Source organism: Erinaceus europaeus, chromosome 4, assembly GCF_950295315.1.
Source record: "Erinaceus europaeus chromosome 4, mEriEur2.1, whole genome shotgun sequence".
Taxonomy (NCBI): Eukaryota; Metazoa; Chordata; class Mammalia; order Eulipotyphla; family Erinaceidae; genus Erinaceus; species Erinaceus europaeus.
In genome coordinates this window covers 133,012,709-133,031,891 of record NC_080165.1, presented here as the reverse complement: position 1 = coordinate 133,031,891, position 19,183 = coordinate 133,012,709, and the positions used below count along the sequence as shown (strand labels likewise).

The following is a 19,183-nucleotide window of genomic DNA, read 5'->3' as shown; positions in this document are numbered from 1 at the left end:
GGACGTTGGCTGCTAAAAGAGATGCTTAAAGGAATCAATCCTAGGGACAGGTAAATCAAGGACTTGAAGGAAAAAAATATATAGCTCTGAAGTCCCAGGTTTAATCCCTTGCATGACTCAAACTGAGCAGTGCTCTGGGGAAAAAACAAGTGTCAGAGTCCTGTCCATGGCCATATCACCCTCAACTCACCAGATTTGTCTCATCTCAGAACTAAGCAGGGTAGAGTTTGCAGTGAGTACCTCCCTAATACTTCCTCTCCACTTTTCCAAGCTTTGGGTCCATGATTGCTCAACAATTTGTTTGGCTTTTTATGTTAACTCTCTTTTTAGTCACCAGGTTCCAGGTGTCATCAGGATGCCGGCCAGACTTCCCTGGATTGAAGACACCACCAATGTGTCCTGGAGCTCAGCTTCCCCAGAGACCCATCCTACTAGGGAAAGAGAGAGGCAAACTGGGAGTATGGACTGACCAGTCAACGCCCATGTTCAGCGAGGAAGCAATTACAGAAGCCAGACCTTCTACCTTCTGCAACCCTCAATGACCCTGGGTCCATGCTCCCAGAGGGATAGAGAATGGGAAAGCTATCGGGGGAGGGGGTGGGATATGGAGATTGGGTGGTGGGAATTGTGTGGAGTTGTACCCCTCCTACCCTATGGTTTTGTTAATTAATCCTTTCTTAAATAAAAAAAAAATAAAAAAAAAAATCATACAAAAAAAAAAAAAGAACTAAGCAGGGTCAGGCCTGGTTAGGACAGTACTAGCACAAAGCCACTTCCTACTAACTAAACTGGGAGAGCAGACATCAGATGCAAATGTTGCATGGTAATCACGACACAAAAGCAAGCTATGTATGATAGAACAACATTTAGCAACTGGGGAGCATTTACACTGAGCATTTTATTTCTGATAGTTACATCTTTATAGTATTTACATAGTGCTTTAGATTTAGAAAAAACCAGGACAAAAGGAACTTGTAACTTCAAATGTTCCCAGCAGAAAGTATAAAAAAAATATATATCATGGCTTTACTAGCACAAATAATAGGATCTACATGATTACAAATAAACAGATGGAAGAAGGCACAGGTGATTTTACACAACTAGATTTTAAAATATAAATTATACAATGCCCTAAAGAAATGCCTTCAAAAATTTCATCTTTTTTTTTACTAAGAAATTGAAGCTCTAAAATCTTATTTCCATAAGAAATTCAAGCATTTCAAGTGATGAAAACAGAGCAGATCAAAATGCCCCAGAGACAAGTCAGTAGGGTAGATATTGTCACCTATGTCATGCTTGTAATACATCATTACAACAAAAATACTAAGTTTCAAAGACAAGACATCATATGAAAGAGACTAAGAAGTTTAACATAAGAACTTAGCACAACTCTAGAATTCTGGTTTGAATTACTCTAGTCTATACAATCAGACCATATTCAGGCCAAACTCAGTTAGTCATATCCTAGAATTTATCAAATTAAACATCATACTACACTGGTATATCATGAAGCAGAGAAAAATTAAGGTGTTACTTAAGCCATAATCTTAATGTTTTAGAATATGTTTAAGTGACTGTAATAGTAAATTTCAAAAGACTTATACTAAATTTGTACTCACAGATTAAAATTGTTAAGAAAAATCAGTCAGTTTTGAAACTGATACATAATTGCTTAAGGAAAAATTAGACTAACAGGGTATAAAGCATAATGGTTATATAAAAAGACTTTCATGCCTGAGCCTCCGAAGTGTCAGGTTCAATCCCCCGCACCACTTAAACCAGAGCTGAGCACTGCTCTGGGAAAAAAAAAAATGGGTGTACAAGAAAAATTAGACTAATTCTATATGATTTTAATGAAGTGATTTTTGAAAGTACATATAGTTTTGAATATTCTTTATTTCTAAAAAAAAAACCTCTTACTATAAATAATAAAAAAACTCATTTATTATTTTTCAAATTCATACTTCAGAAGAGAAAGTCTAAAATTATGTAATCCTAACAACACTTGCTAGAATTCAAAGAAAAAAAGTTATTTTAATAGTATTTGAGAAAAAGTTTGAGTTGTGTCTTCTGACCAACCAGTCATTTACTTGGTTCTTAACTATAAATGAATCATAATGGTTCACCTGCTTGGTTTTAAAGACAAATGAATCTGTTAGGTACTGGCACAGATGCTATGTGCGATAAACAACTGAGACTACTGAGCACTCTTTTTCCAACAGTAAGATTGAAGTTGTGATTCGAAGTGCAGGATGTTGGCTTTAAAAAAACAGGGCAAACTCACAGAGTCAGTAGGTCAGTGCTACTGTTTGGCCACTTTAGGAAAACCATCGAACTGTAAAGCTCTCTCTCGAAGAGAGACGACATGAGCCGCATTTACTCTGACAAGACAGTAAACACAAAAAGATGTTGCAAATTTCTCAAGATTTTGAGGTATTTTAATAAATATTCACTATACTCAGCACATCTTGGGTGAAAACAAAATCGATTAAAAAGCAAAGGAAAAAGCGGAGAAAGAGCCTATCTGCCGTATGTATCTGCCTTATGAGCACAAGCTTATGGGTACTTGTTCCAGAATGAATGAAAGAAGGTTTTCCTTATGAACAAACAAAACTAAAGCAGGAACATCCCTGGGGGTAGAAGTGTCCCTTTCGTAAAATCAAGTATAATGTCAAGTAGTTCCTATCACACTGGCCTAAATTGACTGATAAAAGTTTTTTTAAAAAAGTCTTTTTTAAACATTAATTATCTTTATTTATTTATTGGATAGAGACAGCCAGAAATCGAGAGAGAGAAGGGAGTGATAGAGAGGGAGAGAGATAGAGAGACACTTGCAGCCCTGCTTCACTGCTTGCAAAGCTTTCCCCCTGCAGGTGAGGGCCGGGGGCTTGAACCCAGGTCCTTGCGCACTATAACATTTGCACTTAACCAGGTGTGCCACCACCCGGCCCCATGACTGATACAAGTTTTTAAGTCATGGACATAAATTTGAAATTATCAAACCTGGTGGGAGGAGTTGGTATTCAGAATGGCACTCCATCTGACTAATAGTTCTGTACATGTACAGATAGCACACTGCATATATGATGTTGCACCGAGTGAGTTGGGAGGCTGAAAGTTGACTAGAAGGCTTTTCACAATTACGGCTTTTTTCTGATTTCTTCATCCCAATCAAAATCTAATGCGTCATCATCTAGCTCTGATAAACTGAACAGGTATTGTTTTGAAAGAGTTGATTTCTTGGTGGACTCCCCCAGCTGAAAAGTTCTCCTTTTACCGCCAACTACTGGGACTGTGATTGTAGGAAGAGAGCTTGGGTCCCTCTCACTCTGGTTCTTACTTTCAGGAGGAGGAGGGGGGAGAGGAGGAGAGAACTGTGATTTGTTTTCAGAGGAGGAAGTAAAGGAGAAGTTTGCCAATCTAGCTAATGTGCGTGCATGAACCTTGCTGCCAGTACTACTGCATGAGACCTCTTCCTTTCTGTCTCTTTCACAAGTAAGATAAGAAAGCCCAGTCTCATTTCCAAATTCTAATTCAGGTGGAATAACTCTCTTTTCAGAGACAGAATCTTTCCTCTCTCCTGCTCTGTCTTTCTCTGGCGGCTGACATGCTACCTCCCTCATCTTATGCAGCAGTTTATGTGAGCTGCTATTTTCTGAAGTAGACATCAAGTTTTCTGAACCCTTCACGGGCAGAACTGGCTCTCTTCTTGTTTTATGATGGGAACATTTAGGGTTCTGAGCTCTTATTGTTGTGCTGGAAGATACATGGCTGTTGTTGTCAGGGTTGTGAATCAGTTTTGACTTTTGTTTAAAAGTAAATTTTGCCAATTTGTCCACGGGAGGACCTGAACTCTCAGCGCTTTCAAGTTCATGCTCTTCCACCCGAGCCAGTAATTTCCGTCTCTTTCTTTTGGGAGTTTCTAGTGTTCTTTCTGGGCCTTGTACAGGAGTGGTCTGAGGGGGAGGAGAAGGGCTTGGAGGCTGTGAAGGTGCCTTTGTGGAATTTCTGCACAACTCCTGGGACCTCCCCTTGCGCAATTTGTGCAGTTTCCTGGGGACAAGGTGAGTCAGCACTGAGTCTAGTTCTTCAGTTGACATTTCTTCAGGAACTACTGCTGCCTTTTTTCTCTCAACAGAGTCTAGTTTCAGTACAGTCTCTGTTTCTCCAGGTGCTGAAAGCTGTCCAGTTTCCAATGGCCTTCTTGGGGCTGGCTCATTCTTTTTCTTCCCCTGAAATTTATTGCTGGGAACTTTTAAAGGCATTTTCCCCCTAGTTGTTTTGGGAACGGGAGACACAGAAACAGTGTTTTTAGGTTCAAGCTGATGAGCTGACACAGAGTCAAACCAGTCCAAACTATCATCTCTGTTATTTTTGTGCTCAGCGGAATGGTTTCTGTTTGTTGATATATTGGGTTCCAGATGGGATAGGGGATTGAGCAGAGCGCTTTCCGCGGGAGTACCTCCAGGGGAGAAGATATGTATACCACAATTGGTTTCCTGTTGTGTTGAAGTTCTGAATGTAGACTCTTTCACCAGATCATTGCTCATGGGTCCCGGAGCCATCTCTGTCTCCACTTCCTGTTGCTGCGACTGGCACACACTCTGATTCTGTAACCTGTAGCAGAGATGCATAAGGAAAATATACATTGAAGAGATGTGAATTTCTGACTTTTTCAGTTCTTTATTTTTTGAGATGTCATCTAAAGGTTTAAATCCAAATAATTCCAAGTTGGTTTAAATCCAAATAATTCCAAGTTGATATCAAATATGGTCTTTTACTGTAATAGGGGGGAAAATCATCCAGGGATGGATAGTGCTACTCCTGGTTGAGTGCACACATTATGATGCACAAGGACACAAGTTCAAGTCTCCGGCCTCCACCTATAGGAGGGAAGCTTTACAAGCAGTGAATCAGTGCTGCCAGTGTTTCTCTTCCTCTCTGTCCCCCCTGACCCCCTTAACTTCTGTCTCTAGCAAAAATTAATTAATTGATTAATAACATTTTTTTAAGATAGGAAAAAAATCATCCTTTGTCAGCACTATAAAATTTCAGTGTGGTGGTACACATTCTGATTTAATCCAATACTGTAGTAAAATAAAGAATACAGCCAATTTGTCTATACTTTTGGATTTCTGAAAGTTCAGTAAATTCATTTAAGATCAAAGGCTGAGTGCTCAGTCTGATCTCCCATGTTAAATGTTCAACTAGTGATAGAAAACAGACTTGTAGCATCTGCACTGTAGATGACTAACCAAGAAAGTGGCTCTAAGACTGTATGTGCTGATCTCTCACAGTTCTTTACCAAATTTAATATAGATACTGAAGGGCTAATGGGTCGTGACAGTGCCCTAGTGGGATTTCTGCCCATTCCTAGCCATATCCACCCCCAGCCTATATAGTCTGTACATATAACCAGTCACCTTCCTCAAGAGTGAACAGACAGATTCTTCAGTACTGCTGGCTCCCACTACCTCTCCAGAACTTATATCTGTGGCAGCTCATGGCAAGGTCCAGTTATGCTTCAGCATGTGTTCTGGGAAACAGCTTTTCAGCAGCTGATACAGAGTCAAAATGTACTGAGCCTCCTAGAAGGAGGGATCTGATGAGTTCAAATTTTGAGCATAATAATAGTGTGAAAAAAAAAAAAAAACACCTGCCAGAGGACAATTTCTAAACAGGGGCTGTAATTTTCCTAACAACCTGGAAATGTGTTTTTAGTATAAAGGGCAACATGACCCTGGCTTCATACTGCTTCCTTTTAGATTTAGACCATGCACCAAATCTGAAAAGAAAGTACCTCCAAAAAAACCAGATGAGTAAATTATTTTGAAAATGCATGAAATCACAGAAAGAAGAACAGAATAAAGCACATTATACTTAAATGTACAATTTAAATACACTTAAAACCAATTAAAGTGATAATGGCAGGTTTCTCTGAAAAATAAGATTATTGTGACTTTTTAGAAAATAAGTCCACTGCTGTCACTATTCAAACAACTCTATAAAGAGTACGTATGAAAGTCCTAGTTGTTAAAACTCTATATAGAAAAAGGTTCAAAGAGAAAGGGATTTTGAAGAATAATTTAGGTGTAGTAATTTTTTCCAATTCTGACTTGAAGAATTATAATTCTTTTTTCATCACTAGGGCTTCATTACTCTGGGTCAACTTTTTCAGACAGAGACAGAGATCAAGAGTCAGAGTCAGACAGGGAAAGACACCACAGCACCAAAGATTCCCCCCGCCCCCCAGTGTGGTGAGAACTTGGATCACCCTCAGAGCAAGGCAGGCACATTCCCAGGTGAGCTATTTTTGTCAGTCTTCTTTTGTCAGGAAAACCCCACAAAAGTTATAAAACTATTGGGTTATATTCACACTCAATAGATTTAGAAATATTAAAAGAGCAAAACAGTCATAACCAAAAAAAAATAGCTCTCAAAATTATTACTATCTAGTATATGTTGTGAATTAAATTGAAGTCATGGATACTCACGATTGTCAAAACTCTATATAATAATAATTTAGCCCTAGTAACTTATCCTAATTCTGACTTGGGGAGTGAAATTCCTCCCTAAATACCTACATTTCTTACACCACCTTATTTCCCTTTATTCTGTGGTTGGCAGAAAGGCTTACATTTGAAGCAGATTGTCAATAAAAAAGCCTGGGCTCGAACCTAGGTCATGCCAATGAAAAAGCAAGCACACTATTCAGGTGAACTATCTTGCTGGTTTCCCTTTTTATTTTTTATGTAGGGCTGGGTATCAAACTCAGATATAGCTATGTCACCTACCTCCCTTTCCCTGGGACTTTGTGGCCTAAGATTTTCTTTCACCAGGGCAATATAAAGGTAATGATCAAATATTTAGGGTGCATGGAAGACAGCTATAAAAACAGTAATAAAGGTCTTGAAATGAGTGCAGCCTAGAATGTTCCCAGCTGTAATCATGGACTGTGAGCTCAGACTGACAGGGATGCAGAGGTTACACTGGCTCCTGCACTAAATATGAATAGACATGGGCCCTGGGTCAAATTGATGGGCATTATAGTTAGCGGTATTTATGTACTTTCCTCATATTTGGGAGTTTCTCTACCCTGACCCAGCTTTCTAGTCCTATTCTCAACTCTGATGCCATCTTCCCAGACAATACTTTTAACCCACCTGCATGTTAGCTGTTGCACTCAAGCAAAATTACTAAAGTCATGGGCCCCTTGGAATATACCTAAAATAGACTCCCTTGCTTTTTCCCACATGAAGACCCTTAGTTCCACCTACTCTATTCTTGCCTTTAGGTTCCTCTTTATTAAAGCTTGTCCTGCTTTTCTGCCACTAAGTCGCAAAAGCTACCATGACGCCGTCCTGACTTCCCTGGGCAGACGACCTCACCAATGCCACCTGGAACCCCATCTCACCAGAGCCTTACCCCACTAGAGAAAGATAGAGACAGGCAGGGGTTGTGGATCAGCCTGCCAACACATCCATGTCCAGAGGAAAAGCAATTACAGAAGCCAGACCTCCCACCTTCTGCACCCCATAAAGAATTTTGGTCCATATTCCCAGAGGGATAAAGAATAGGGAAACTTCCAATGGAGGGGATGGCATACAGAATTCAGGTGGTGGGAATTACATGGAACTGTACTCCTCTTATGCTATAATCTTGTCGATCCTTATTAAATCACTAATAAAATCATTAAAATATTAATAAACCCTAACATTCCTTATATTATTTTTTGTATGTGCTCCTGGTGAAGGAGAACAATGAAACCAGGTGACTAAAATATTACGGATCTGGGCCATGCCTGGGATAGGTGACTTTCTTGGAGCTCAACTTCCTTTTTCTATACAGTAGGCCCTGCGACCTCTCTGAATAGCATTGGTCAGCGTCTTATATCAAGTCAAAGAATGAGAAAAGGAAGAAGCGGCGGTAGCAGATTTGACAAAGCCCATTCGCCAAAGTGGTTAGATTCTAAAATAGTAACTGTACAACCTGGATGTGATCTTTAGGTACCCTATAAATTATCTATTATATATAACTTACTAGACATATTACAGTAAAAGGATACTCATTGTTCTCCATGAGATTTACCCACTTATCAAGTCAATGAAATGCAGCAGTGGAAGGTCCTTTCCAAAGAGCATTAGCCTCTGTTCTTACATGTCTATGTCACTCCCCCCATCAAGAATTAGTGTCTAGGGGCTGGGCAGTGGCATATCCAGTAGAGTACACATGTTACCCTATATAAGGACCCAGGTTCAAGCCTCTGGTCCCCTCCTATAGGGGAGAAGCTTCAGGAGTGGTGGAGCAGTGAATGTTTCAGGTGTCTCTCTGTCTCTCCTCTCCTACCCCCTCAGTTTCTCTCTGTCCTATCAAATAGGAAGAAGAAAGGAGGGAAGGAGGGGAGGAGGAAAGCAACTAGTATCTTTTTTCTTTTTTAAAAATATTTTATATATTTATTTTTTAATGTTGTAGTTATTGTTGGATAGGACAGACGGGGGAGGAGAGAAAGATAAACGACACCTGCAGACCTGCTTCACCACTTGTGAGGCGACTCCCCTGCAGGTGAGGAGCCTGGGGTTCGAACTGGGATTCTTACGCCAGTCCTTGCACTTTGCACCACGTGCGCTTAACCCACTGCGCTACCGCCGGACTCCCTCTTTTTTCTTTTATTTGCATGGAGGCCAACTAAGAATTCTGACCACTCTACAGTAGAGAATCCAGTAAGTCCCCCAGTCATTAAACCACCTGGGCTGAAATACCACACATGTGAAAGAAGTTCTTGTGATAAGCTAAAACCAGGTGAGCCTGCAGCTAAACAGAAGTGAAGGCCCTCAGTCCATACCATGTGGAACAGAGAGACATGCCATCTCTACAGAGCCTTCCTCAAGACTGACTACTAAAATGGTGCTGATGATTTTGTGTTACATTTAAGCCACTGAGAGTTAGGGTATTGATTACATGGTGATGGATAACTGAAGCAGTCTCCTACAGATAGTATGGATATTTTTACTACATGCCAAACAGGATTTGCTGGGGCCTGAACCTCGGGCGTTTGGTGCCTCAGGAACCAAAATCTATTTGCATAACCATTGTACTATCTCCACAGCCCATGCATATTTCAATTATAGAACCTTCTTGATTTTTCTCTCCTTACCTTTCTAGTCTTCTTAGCTCTTCACTCAAGAGGTCGTGCAGCTCCAGCTTTTCCAGAATAAGTTCACACTGTCTGCGGTACTGTTTAAGAGGGTTTTTAGGAAAGGAAGTATGGAGTGCATTCACACCTCCTAGCAGTGCACCTCCCTGTTGGGGTGAGAAAATAGAAAATACCAGGAGAGTCAACAGGCCACTCCATATAAAGGAATTATACACCAAAGATCACTGATCCCAGATGGTTAAGACTAGCCCTCTACACTCCCATCAATGGTATCAGAACCACCCAGAAATCTTTCGCAAATTTCAGTGGTGTGCTCAGCCATTTCTTGGTGTAAATATTATTTGAGGAAGCCATTCTGTCACCAAGAGCACTCTTTAGGTGTGTGCTGAAGAGAAAGGTACTGGGATTCACTCACTCCTTTACACTAGTGGGCTAAAGCAATGTGACTGACAGAACATTTCTATGATAAAAGTTCATGTCTTTTTTAAAAAAAATATTTATTTATTCCCTTTTGCTGCCCTTGTTTTATTGTTGTAGTTATTATTGCTATTGTTATTGATGTCGTCGTTGTTGGATAGGACAGAGAGAAATGGACTGAGGAGGGGAAGACAGAGAGGGGGAGAGAAAGACAGACACCTGCAGACCTGCTTGTGAAGTGACTCCCCTGCAGGTGGGGAGCCAGGGGCTTGAACCGGGATCCTTAGTGGGTCCTTGCACTTTGCGCCACGTGCACTTGACCCATTGCACTAACGCCCGACTCCCAAAAGTTCACTTCTTTTAAATGGTTTCCTTTGACTATATTTCTAGGAATTAACAGGGCTAGAATATGGTCATTTTTATAACACTTGGTGTAAATTGTCATGTGTTTTTAATGCTTATAACTACAGTTCAAGTAGTAGATACAAAATATGTTTACCTGCATTGAAGACTCCATAACTGATACCGCTGTGATGGCATCTTCCAGAGTCACGGTGGTACGAAACATCAGGCGAGCATGAGCTAAGAAAACAGGATGTGTTTAAAATTATAAAGAGAGATATGCATGGGAGATAGCATAGTGGTTATACAAAGGCACTCTCATGCCTGAGACTACAAAGTCTCAGACTCAATCACCATAAGTCAGAGTTGAGCAGTGCTCTGGTGGAGAAAAAATAAATAAATAAAAACCATGAGATTATAATAGGAATTTTGTTTAGCTTTTTAAAAAATTTAATTTATTTATTCCCTTTTGTTGCCCTTGTTTTTTATTGTTGCAGTTATTATTGTTGTTGTCGTCATTGTTGGATAGGACAGAGAGAAATGGAGAGAGATGGGGGATGATGGGGGGAGAGAAAGATAAGATACCTGCAGACTTGTTTCACCGCTTGTGAAGAGACTCCCCTGCAGGTGGGAAGCCAGGGCTCGAACCAGGATCCTTAAGCTGGTCCTTGTGCTTTGTGCACCTGTGCTTAACCCACTTCGCTACAGCCTGACTCCCCAATAGGAATTTTTAATCAATACTATGGTGATTAATGCAATATCCCCCGTGAAAAATTATATATTTTTTCCCTTTTTGTTGCCCTTGTTTTTCTTTATTGTTGTTGTAGTTATTGTTGTTATTGATGCTGTCATTGTTGGATAGGACAGAGAGAAATGGAGAGAGGAGGGGAACACAGAGAGGGGGAGAGAAAGATAGACACCTGCAGACACCACTTGTGAAACGACTCCCTTGCAGGTGGGGAGCTGAGGCTCGAACTGGGCTTAACTCGCTGCGCTACCGCCCGACTCCTGAAAAATTATGTTTTTACGAATGAACTAGTGATAACAAATTTTACTGAAACAAGCACAGAAGTCTTAGTTCAATTAGTTTGAAGGCTGCTTTTGTATTAACAGGCTACATCCTTCTGTGTGGTTCATGGCCATTTTGTGTTGTCTGAGCTTCAGGCAAGAGGCCTATATAAGCATATAACTGACGTTCAGCAGTGTGTTGTTCTTATTTTCTAATTTATTACTAGATTAAAATTTAAAAATTAAACTACATTTTCTTTTATTTCGAATTTTTTTTCAAAAACTACCCAACTCACAAGTGTGGATTTAGGTATTGTTTGTTCTGTAAACAAAAGCTTTAAGTTCTCCAAAAATAAAGTATGCTTGTTTTATAGGAATTTCTAAAGCATGTGTCATGTATGATAGTCCACATTAATTATTCTTATTTGGTGGCTAGCAAAATAGCTCACTTGGATAATGACTATAGATCCATGCACTTAACCCAAGTCTGGGCCCAGCCCCACTGCACTGGAGGAAGCTTCAGTGCTGTGGTTTCTTTATCTTTCTTTTTTTTCTCTCTCTCTCCCTATCTGAAAAAGTGAGCTGGAATTAGTAAAGCCCCAGTGATGATGTGAAATTTTTGAAATATATTTTAAAGATCTGTTCCATATGAAATATCATTTCAGATGACAGAGGCCATATACAGTGACCTCAGACATGCCTGTCCTGTACTCCATAAGCTGAGTTCCCCGCTCCCCATAGTAATTATTTTACAGTGATGTGAACAAGAATTCAAAGTCTTGAGATGCACATCAGTGGTATGTATGCATGTGAATCTCATGTCTCAGGGATGGGACAAGGCAGAGCATTATTAATTTTGTGATATTATGTTAGTTGGTTGCTAATATAGCAACAATTCCAAACAGGAAAGTACTGTCCCCAAGATGCTAAAAGACTGAAATTGAGAACAATGCGCCCGGTAAGCAAGATTTCCTAATGCTGCCTTAAGTTACACAGAGCCCTAAGATGTTACAAAGATTTCTCTTGCTTAGTGATTCTACATTCTATTAAATATCCACAGTTTATTTCCAGAAGCATGGAGGTTTCATAGCTCAGAGCTTTTAATTTTCAACTGTCGAGTCAGCACCTCAGAGTAGGAATTATTTTTATGTATCTTTGAAGTCATGGTGCTAAGCCCTATAGCTAGCAAATACTGGGTCCCCTTAAAAGCATTATTTGTCAAATGACATAAACCTTCTGCTAATCGTATTAAGCTTTCCAACAGGCGGATAGTGGTGCGGGCAGCATTCCGGGAATCACTCTGTCTTTGCATCTGGTAGTACCGGAGAAGAACTTGATTTCCTACGTCAGACAGTGTGGGCTGCAGATTCCTGATGAGGCAGAAGTAGGTTTTCATCTTCTCCATGCTCCAGAGCTTCTCTGATTTGCTTGGGTAACCTGCATATATGAGATTGTGGGCTAGTTATTTCTAAAAGCAGAAAAAAAAATGTCATTTTAGGGTCCCTGTTCATGTATTTAATTTTCTTTATTTGAATAGACTCTTTTCAAAATATTTTATTTATTTTTATTTTATTGTCTAGAGACAGAGAAATAGGAGATAGAGGGGAAGAGAGTGAGAGAGAGACCTGCAGCACTGCTCCCCCACTAGTGAAGGTTTCCCCTTATAGGTGGGGGTCAAAGGACTTGAACCTGGATCTTTGCATATGGTAGCATGTACTTAATCAGGTACACCATCACTTGGCCCTCTAATTTTTTTAAATATTTATTTATTCTCTTTTGTTGCCCTTGTTGTTTTATTGTTGTAGTTACTGTTGTTACTGATGTGGTCATTGTTAGATAGGACAGAGAGAAATGGAGAGAGGAGGGGAAGACAGGGGGAGAGAAAGATAGACACCTACAGACCTGCTTCACCGCCTGTGAAGCAACTCCCCTGCAGGTGGGGAGCCGGTGGCTCGAATTGGGATCCTTACGCCAGGCCCTCTAAGTTTTTAAAAGATTATTTGGGGAGTCGGGCGGTAGCGCAGCGGGTTAAGCGCAGGTGGCGCAAAGCACAAGGTCGGCATAAGGATCCCGGTTCGAGCCCCCGGCTCCCCACCTGCAGGGGAGTCGCTTCACAAGCGGTGAAGCAGGTCTGCAGGTGTCTATCTTTCTCTGCCTCTCTCTGTCTTCCCCTCCTCTCTCCATTTCTCTCTGTCCTATCTAACAATGACAACATCAATAACAATAATAACTATAACAACAACGAAAAACAAGAACAACAAAAGAGAAAATAATAAAAAAAAAGATTATTTGACAAGACAGAAAATGAGATAGAAGAGAGAAAAAGAGGAAAGTCACTTGCAGCACTACTTTAATGCTAGTGAAGCTTCACCCATACAGGTAGGGACCAGGGGCTTGAGCCTGGGTCTAATGCATGGTAACATGTACACTCTACTGAGTATGCTACCAGCCACCACCCTTCCTCCAGTGCTTTTTTAGAATTACACCCATGAAGTATTTTCTTACTAATAAAATCATTCTCATGTATAGCTTTACAACACAAACACTTATTCTCCAGCTCAATAAAATATGTAACCAGCTAAATCAGTACCTGTAGTTTTTAATCTTTATTTATTTATTGGATAGAGACAGCCAGAAATTGAGAAGGGAGGGGGATATAGAGAAGTAGACAGAGAGACACCTGCATCCCTGCTTCACCACTCACAAAGCTTTCCCCCAGAAGGTGGGAACTAGGGGGCTTGAACCTGGGTCCTTGCACATTGTAACATGTGTGCTCAACCACGTGTGCCACCACCTGGCCTCAGTACCTGTAGTTTTACTGAAGGGCATAGCAATTTCTAGTTATGAAAAGATGTCTGAACTTCTAGGTCAGAAAACACTTTAGATCCCACTAAATAGCCAAATTACTTTTTAAACTAATTATTTGCTATTAAATGTGTTTCATATAGAAAACATAATAGAATAGAACCTTGGTAGTGTGGAACTATAACCTGTAATCTTACAGTTTTGTAATCCACTATTAACCACAAAAAAGTGGAAAACGGTAAGATTATGCAAAAGATGAATACACTTTACCTCACTTCACATAATTTTAAGTCAAGAGATATCTGGGTTTTGTTTGTTTTTTTTAAAAATATAAATAGCATCCCCCCTGAAGAAAGTAACATCTTGTGTTCTAGGAGCTAGTATATGGATTAAATGTTAGACTCTCAAGCATGAGTTTAATCCCTGGTGACACATATACCAGAGTGATTTCCTTGTTCTCTCTTCCTCTCCCTCTCTCTCTTCCTCTTATTAATAAATAAATAAAAAATCATTAAAGGAGACTTCCCCAGGCAGACTACCCCACCAATGTGTCCTGGAGCCCCACCTCCCCAGATCTCTGCCCCACTAGGGAAAGAGAGAGACAGGTTGGGAATATGTGTCTATTTCTTAATATGAACTATGTGTCTTCACATACCTTTGTTTTCTAAGATAAAGGAAGAAATTATACGGTCCCAGTCTTCATCCTTGGTATCAAGCAAAACCAAGACCAGATCAAAGCGACTTAAGAGTGGGCTGCCAAGGGCAATGTTCACTGACAAAGATTCATGGGGATCATATTGGCCTTTGGGGTTAGTTGCTGCCAGGATGGTGGTCCTTGTGTTCAACTTGCAAACAAGGCTGTCAAAAGAGAGGGCACAACTTATGGATTGTGGAGATTCAAATAAAAATTAAATTTGTTAATAAGGAAAAAAGCTGCTTGTTCACCTTCAAAATCTAGAGTTCATATGAAAGAGAGATTGTGGTATCACAGACACCACGTTCAAACAAAGTACATTTACACCAGCCTATCTTGAAGAGAACTATCTTTTCAATAAGCATGTATTCTGCCTCTACGAAGAAGCTAAGTGTGGTGCTGTCATTGGTGCTAGGGACTGAGCCTAGCATGTCCTCCACCCAGTCAGCCTCTGGGTCCTAAGATCTTGTCTTCTCACCTGTGTGACGTCAGTAGGCTAGTAGAGAGGGTGGCACTGCTTAGTGCTCAGGATGCATTTACTGAGTAAAACAAAACATGGCTGTTTTTAGATTTTAGACTGTAGTCTCACCCAGCTATGTCAGTATAACTTTATCAGAATAGCTATTATTGATGGTGTGGGGAAATATAAGACATCTCAGAATGAATGGAAATAACAAAAAAAAAAAATCATATTAAAACTGCTGTAAGAATCGAACTGCTGGGAGTTTCCGGAAGATGGTGGACTGAGAAGCTGCTAGTGGCTTGAGCTCCGACCACATTGACTGGAAATGTTAGGATTTTCTGCCTTTAGTAGGCCAGTCAATAAGGGGTCCTAGCGGTAACACCAAGGAGGTGACTATAACTTAATTTGGGTTAAAAAATAGAGTAAAAGAAAGGGAAAAAATTATTTTCTTTTAAATTATTATTCCTGAAGCGCACCCCCCTCCCCCATAACAGTCCCTGGGGACCAGAGATCTGCTCTGAGCAGGCTCCCCTGCTCAGCTTCTTTCTTTACTAAGATTCCTGTCCCACCAGGGGGTGTCATTCATTCTAGGTCTATTCCCTTCTGAAACCTTTGGCCTTTTTTCTTTCTAAGTAGCCAACCAGCTGCCTCTGCTCAGAGGGCCTGAGGCAATCTGAAGCCATCCAAGCTTCAGGACAGGTTTTTCACTCTGTTCTATTTTATTATCAATACAAGATAAACGCATTCCCCCTCTCCTTCAGGTTGACCAGAATTAACTCTTAGTGTATTTTCCATTGCTAGGGGACCGAGTGTCTTATTCACTGCTAAAATAATTTGTCTCACTTTTCCTACCGTCCCTATCCATTCTATCCCTCCCCCCCACATAGCTAATTAAATAATAAAAAATAAAATAAAATAAAAAACTCTTTCCTTTCACTGCTCTTTTATTACTGTTCTTTTTCTTATCTTTTTCTTTTTTCCTCTCTTTTTTCTTCTTTTTCTCATTCTTGTCATCCTTTCTTCCTTCCTCCTTCAGCTTTCTGAATTCACTGTATATACAAAGAGCTCAGCAAACTTAGCACCAAAAAAGCAAATGACCCCATCCAAAAATGGGCAGAGGATATGAACAAAACATTCACCTCAGAGGAGATCCAAAAGGCTAACAAACATATGAAAAACTGCTCCAGGTCACTGATTGTCAGAGAAATGCAAATTAAGACAACACTAAGATACCACTTCACTCCTGTAAGAATGGTATACATCAAAAAGGACAGCATCAACAAATGCTGGAGAGGCTGTGGGGACAGAGGAACCCTTTTGCATTGGTGGGAATGTAAATTGGTCAAGCCTCTGTGGAGAGCAGTCTGGAAAACTCTCAGAAGGCTAGACATGGACCTTCCATATGATCCAGTAATTCCTCTCCTGGGATTATACCCCAAGGACTCCATAACATCCAACCAAAAAGAGGTGTGTACTCCTATGTTCATAGCAGCACAATTCATAATAGCTAAAACCTGGAAGCAACCCAGGTGCCCAACAACAGATGAGTGGCTGAGAAAGCTGTGGTACATATACACAATGGAATACTATGCAGCTATCAAGAACAATGAACCCACCTTCTCTGATCCATCTTGGACAGAGCTAGAAGGAATTATGTTAAGTGAGCTAAGTCAGAAAGATAAAGATGAGTATGGGATGATCCCACTCATCAATAGAAGTTGAGAAAGAAGATCTGAAAGGGAAACTAAAAGCAGGACCTGACCAAATTGTAAGTAGGGCACCAAAGTAAAAACCCTGTGGTGAGGGGTAGACATGCAGCTTCCTGGGCCAGTGGGGGGTGAGAGTGGGTGGGAGGGATGGGTCACTGTCTTCTGGTGGTGGGAATGGTGTTTATGTACACTCCTAGTAAAGTGTAGTCATATAAATCACTAGTTAATTGAGAGGGGGAAAATTAATTGTATGTCTCGAAGTTTTTAAAACACAGACTGAGTCTTTTTAATATATAGGATGTGTATTTGATGTGTGGACTCTCTCAAAAGCCTAGACCAAGTAGATCAGAAGCAACCAATAGCACAGCTATATACAAGATACTGGGCACTGTACAGCAAACCCTAACAAAAGGACTTTTCAAAGTTAACCCAATTACCAAATAACGTGATAATAACATTAACTATCGATTGTCTTTTTGAACCCTAAGACAGCAGGAATCCTACATTTCCACTATAGAGCCTCTACTTCCCCCAGTCCTTGAACCTTTGGATAGGGCCCACTTTCCCGTATGCCTCTTCCAAACCATATCAAATAATATTGCATCTGCTGATTGCAACCTAATCAACACAACAACTGCCACCTCAACATGCTTCAGCTCAGACTGTGTCCAGAGACTTCACGTGTGAAATGACAACCCTTCAGCTTCATTACTCGGGTGAGACCTTTCCTTACATAGTATTCTCTAATTACATCCTAGGTGGTCCACTTTCTAACAAAGTCCCAAAACCTAGATATACACCAGTTTCTGTGAGAGAGAGCATATGTTCACATGTATCCATAAACTACTGCAAAATATATACCTGAAAGCAGAAGTACACTAGAGTTTGCAGTGAGTACCCCGCCTAACACTTCCTCTCCACTATTCCAAGCTTTGGGTCCATGATTGCTCAACAATTTGTTTGGCTTTGTATGTTAACTCTCTTTTCAGTCACCAGGTTCCAGATGCCATCAGGATGCCGGCCAGGCTTCCCTGGACTGAAGACCCCACCAATGTGCCCTGGAGCTCCACTTCCCCAGAGACCCACCCTACTAGGGAAAGAGAGAGGCAGACTGGGAGTATGGACTGACCAGTCAACATCCATGTTCAGCGGGGAAGCAATTACAGAAGCCAGACCTTCCACCTTCTGCAACCCACAACGACCCTGGGTCCATGCTCCCAGAAGGATAGAGAATGGGAAAGCTATCAGGGGAGGGGGTGAGATATGGAGATTGGGTGGTGGGAATTGTGTGGAGTTGTACCCCTCCTACCCTATGGTTTTGTTAATTAATCCTTTCTTAAATAAAAAATAAATTAAAAAAAAAAGAATCGAACTGCTAGGGAACAGGTGGTGGTATAGCCGATAGAGGGCACACATTATAATGTGTTAGGACTGGGGTTAAAACCCCGAGTCCCCACCCACAGTGGGGGCTTCACAAGTGGTGGAGCAGTGCTGCAGGTGTCTCTCTGCCTCTCTATTTCTCTGTCTCTGTCAAAAAAGAAAGAACTAAAGGCCTCCATGAATGGTAGAATCATCATACAGGCACTGAGCCCCAGCAATAACCCTGCTAGTTAGTAAACAAATAAATAATCTAATTGTCTCGGTTGATAAATCTCCCTACCCCATCTTCCCACCTCAAAGCCCCATAAACAGAAGAAATCTATATATAATACCTCCAGTGAAACTGAATATACTTAAGCAAACACTCACATATGTGAAAACCCACTCCAGATTAGAAGTTCAAAAATTCAGAATAGAAAACTAGCAAAAGAGGAAGGTGTCTATCCAGTGAAGACTCAGGGCAGAAACTAGGGGGTGGGGGAGGGAGGCATGAAAACAAACAAACAAATAAAAAGACCTGAAAATACAATAAAGGACAGAAAGGGGCAGTGGACCCAGTTGCTGAGTGCACACACTTTACTATGCGCAAGGAAGGACCTGGGTTTGAGTCCCCTGCTGTCGCACCTGGCCCTCAATGTGGATCAATAATGATAAGGAATGTTCCATTCTCCGAATGAAGATTGGACAGCATACTCTGCCTATCCCTTGAGAATGATGGATCCTGAAACTGACGCAGCCTGATGTTCCTTGCCATGACCATGAACTGTGAGCTCAGACTTCCAGGGATACAGAGGTTACATAGGCTCCTGTGCTGATTATGGGCCCCAGATCACATCAGATCAATGGGGATTACAGTTAACAATATTTATACACTTTCCCCATATTTGGAGGATACTCTCTTCCCTGATCCAGCTTTCTGGTTCTTTTTTCCAACTATGACACTATCACCCCAGACTTAGGATCATCTGCATATTAGATGTCAGGTGCAGGCAAAAACTAGTTGGGCCATGGGCCCATTGGAATATACCTAAAATAGACCTACTAGCTTTTTGCAAAACAGAAACCCCAAATATTCATACTCAATATTCCAGACTTTAGGTTCATAATTAGTCAACAATTTGTTCTGCTTTCTATCATAACTCTTTTTCAGCCACCAGGGTCCAGATGCTACCATGATGCCAATGGGACTTCCCAGGGCAGATGACCCCACC

At 40.8% G+C, this 19,183-nt stretch overlaps 1 protein-coding gene across 3 annotated transcripts in view; it reads right to left on the bottom strand.

The window, feature by feature from the left end:
• Window positions 1-2,219: 2,219 nt before the first annotated feature.
• Window positions 2,220-19,183, bottom strand: part of MCM9 (minichromosome maintenance 9 homologous recombination repair factor) — a 94,621-nt gene continuing 77,657 nt past the window's right edge. For 2 of the 3 annotated variants that reach the window (XM_060190545.1, XM_060190546.1), the window contains 5 exons: window positions 14,382-14,584; window positions 12,155-12,358; window positions 10,071-10,153; window positions 9,155-9,300; window positions 2,220-4,617 (listed from right to left, as the gene is read on the bottom strand). In XM_060190545.1, coding sequence (XP_060046528.1) covers window positions 3,141-4,617; window positions 9,155-9,300; window positions 10,071-10,153; window positions 12,155-12,358; window positions 14,382-14,584 — 2,113 coding nt within the window. In that variant the 3' untranslated portion in view covers window positions 2,220-3,140. Of the gene's footprint in view, window positions 4,618-9,154; window positions 9,301-10,070; window positions 10,154-12,154; window positions 12,359-14,381; window positions 14,585-19,183 lie in introns of those variants that run through there. The other variant, XM_060190547.1, reaches the window with a different exon arrangement.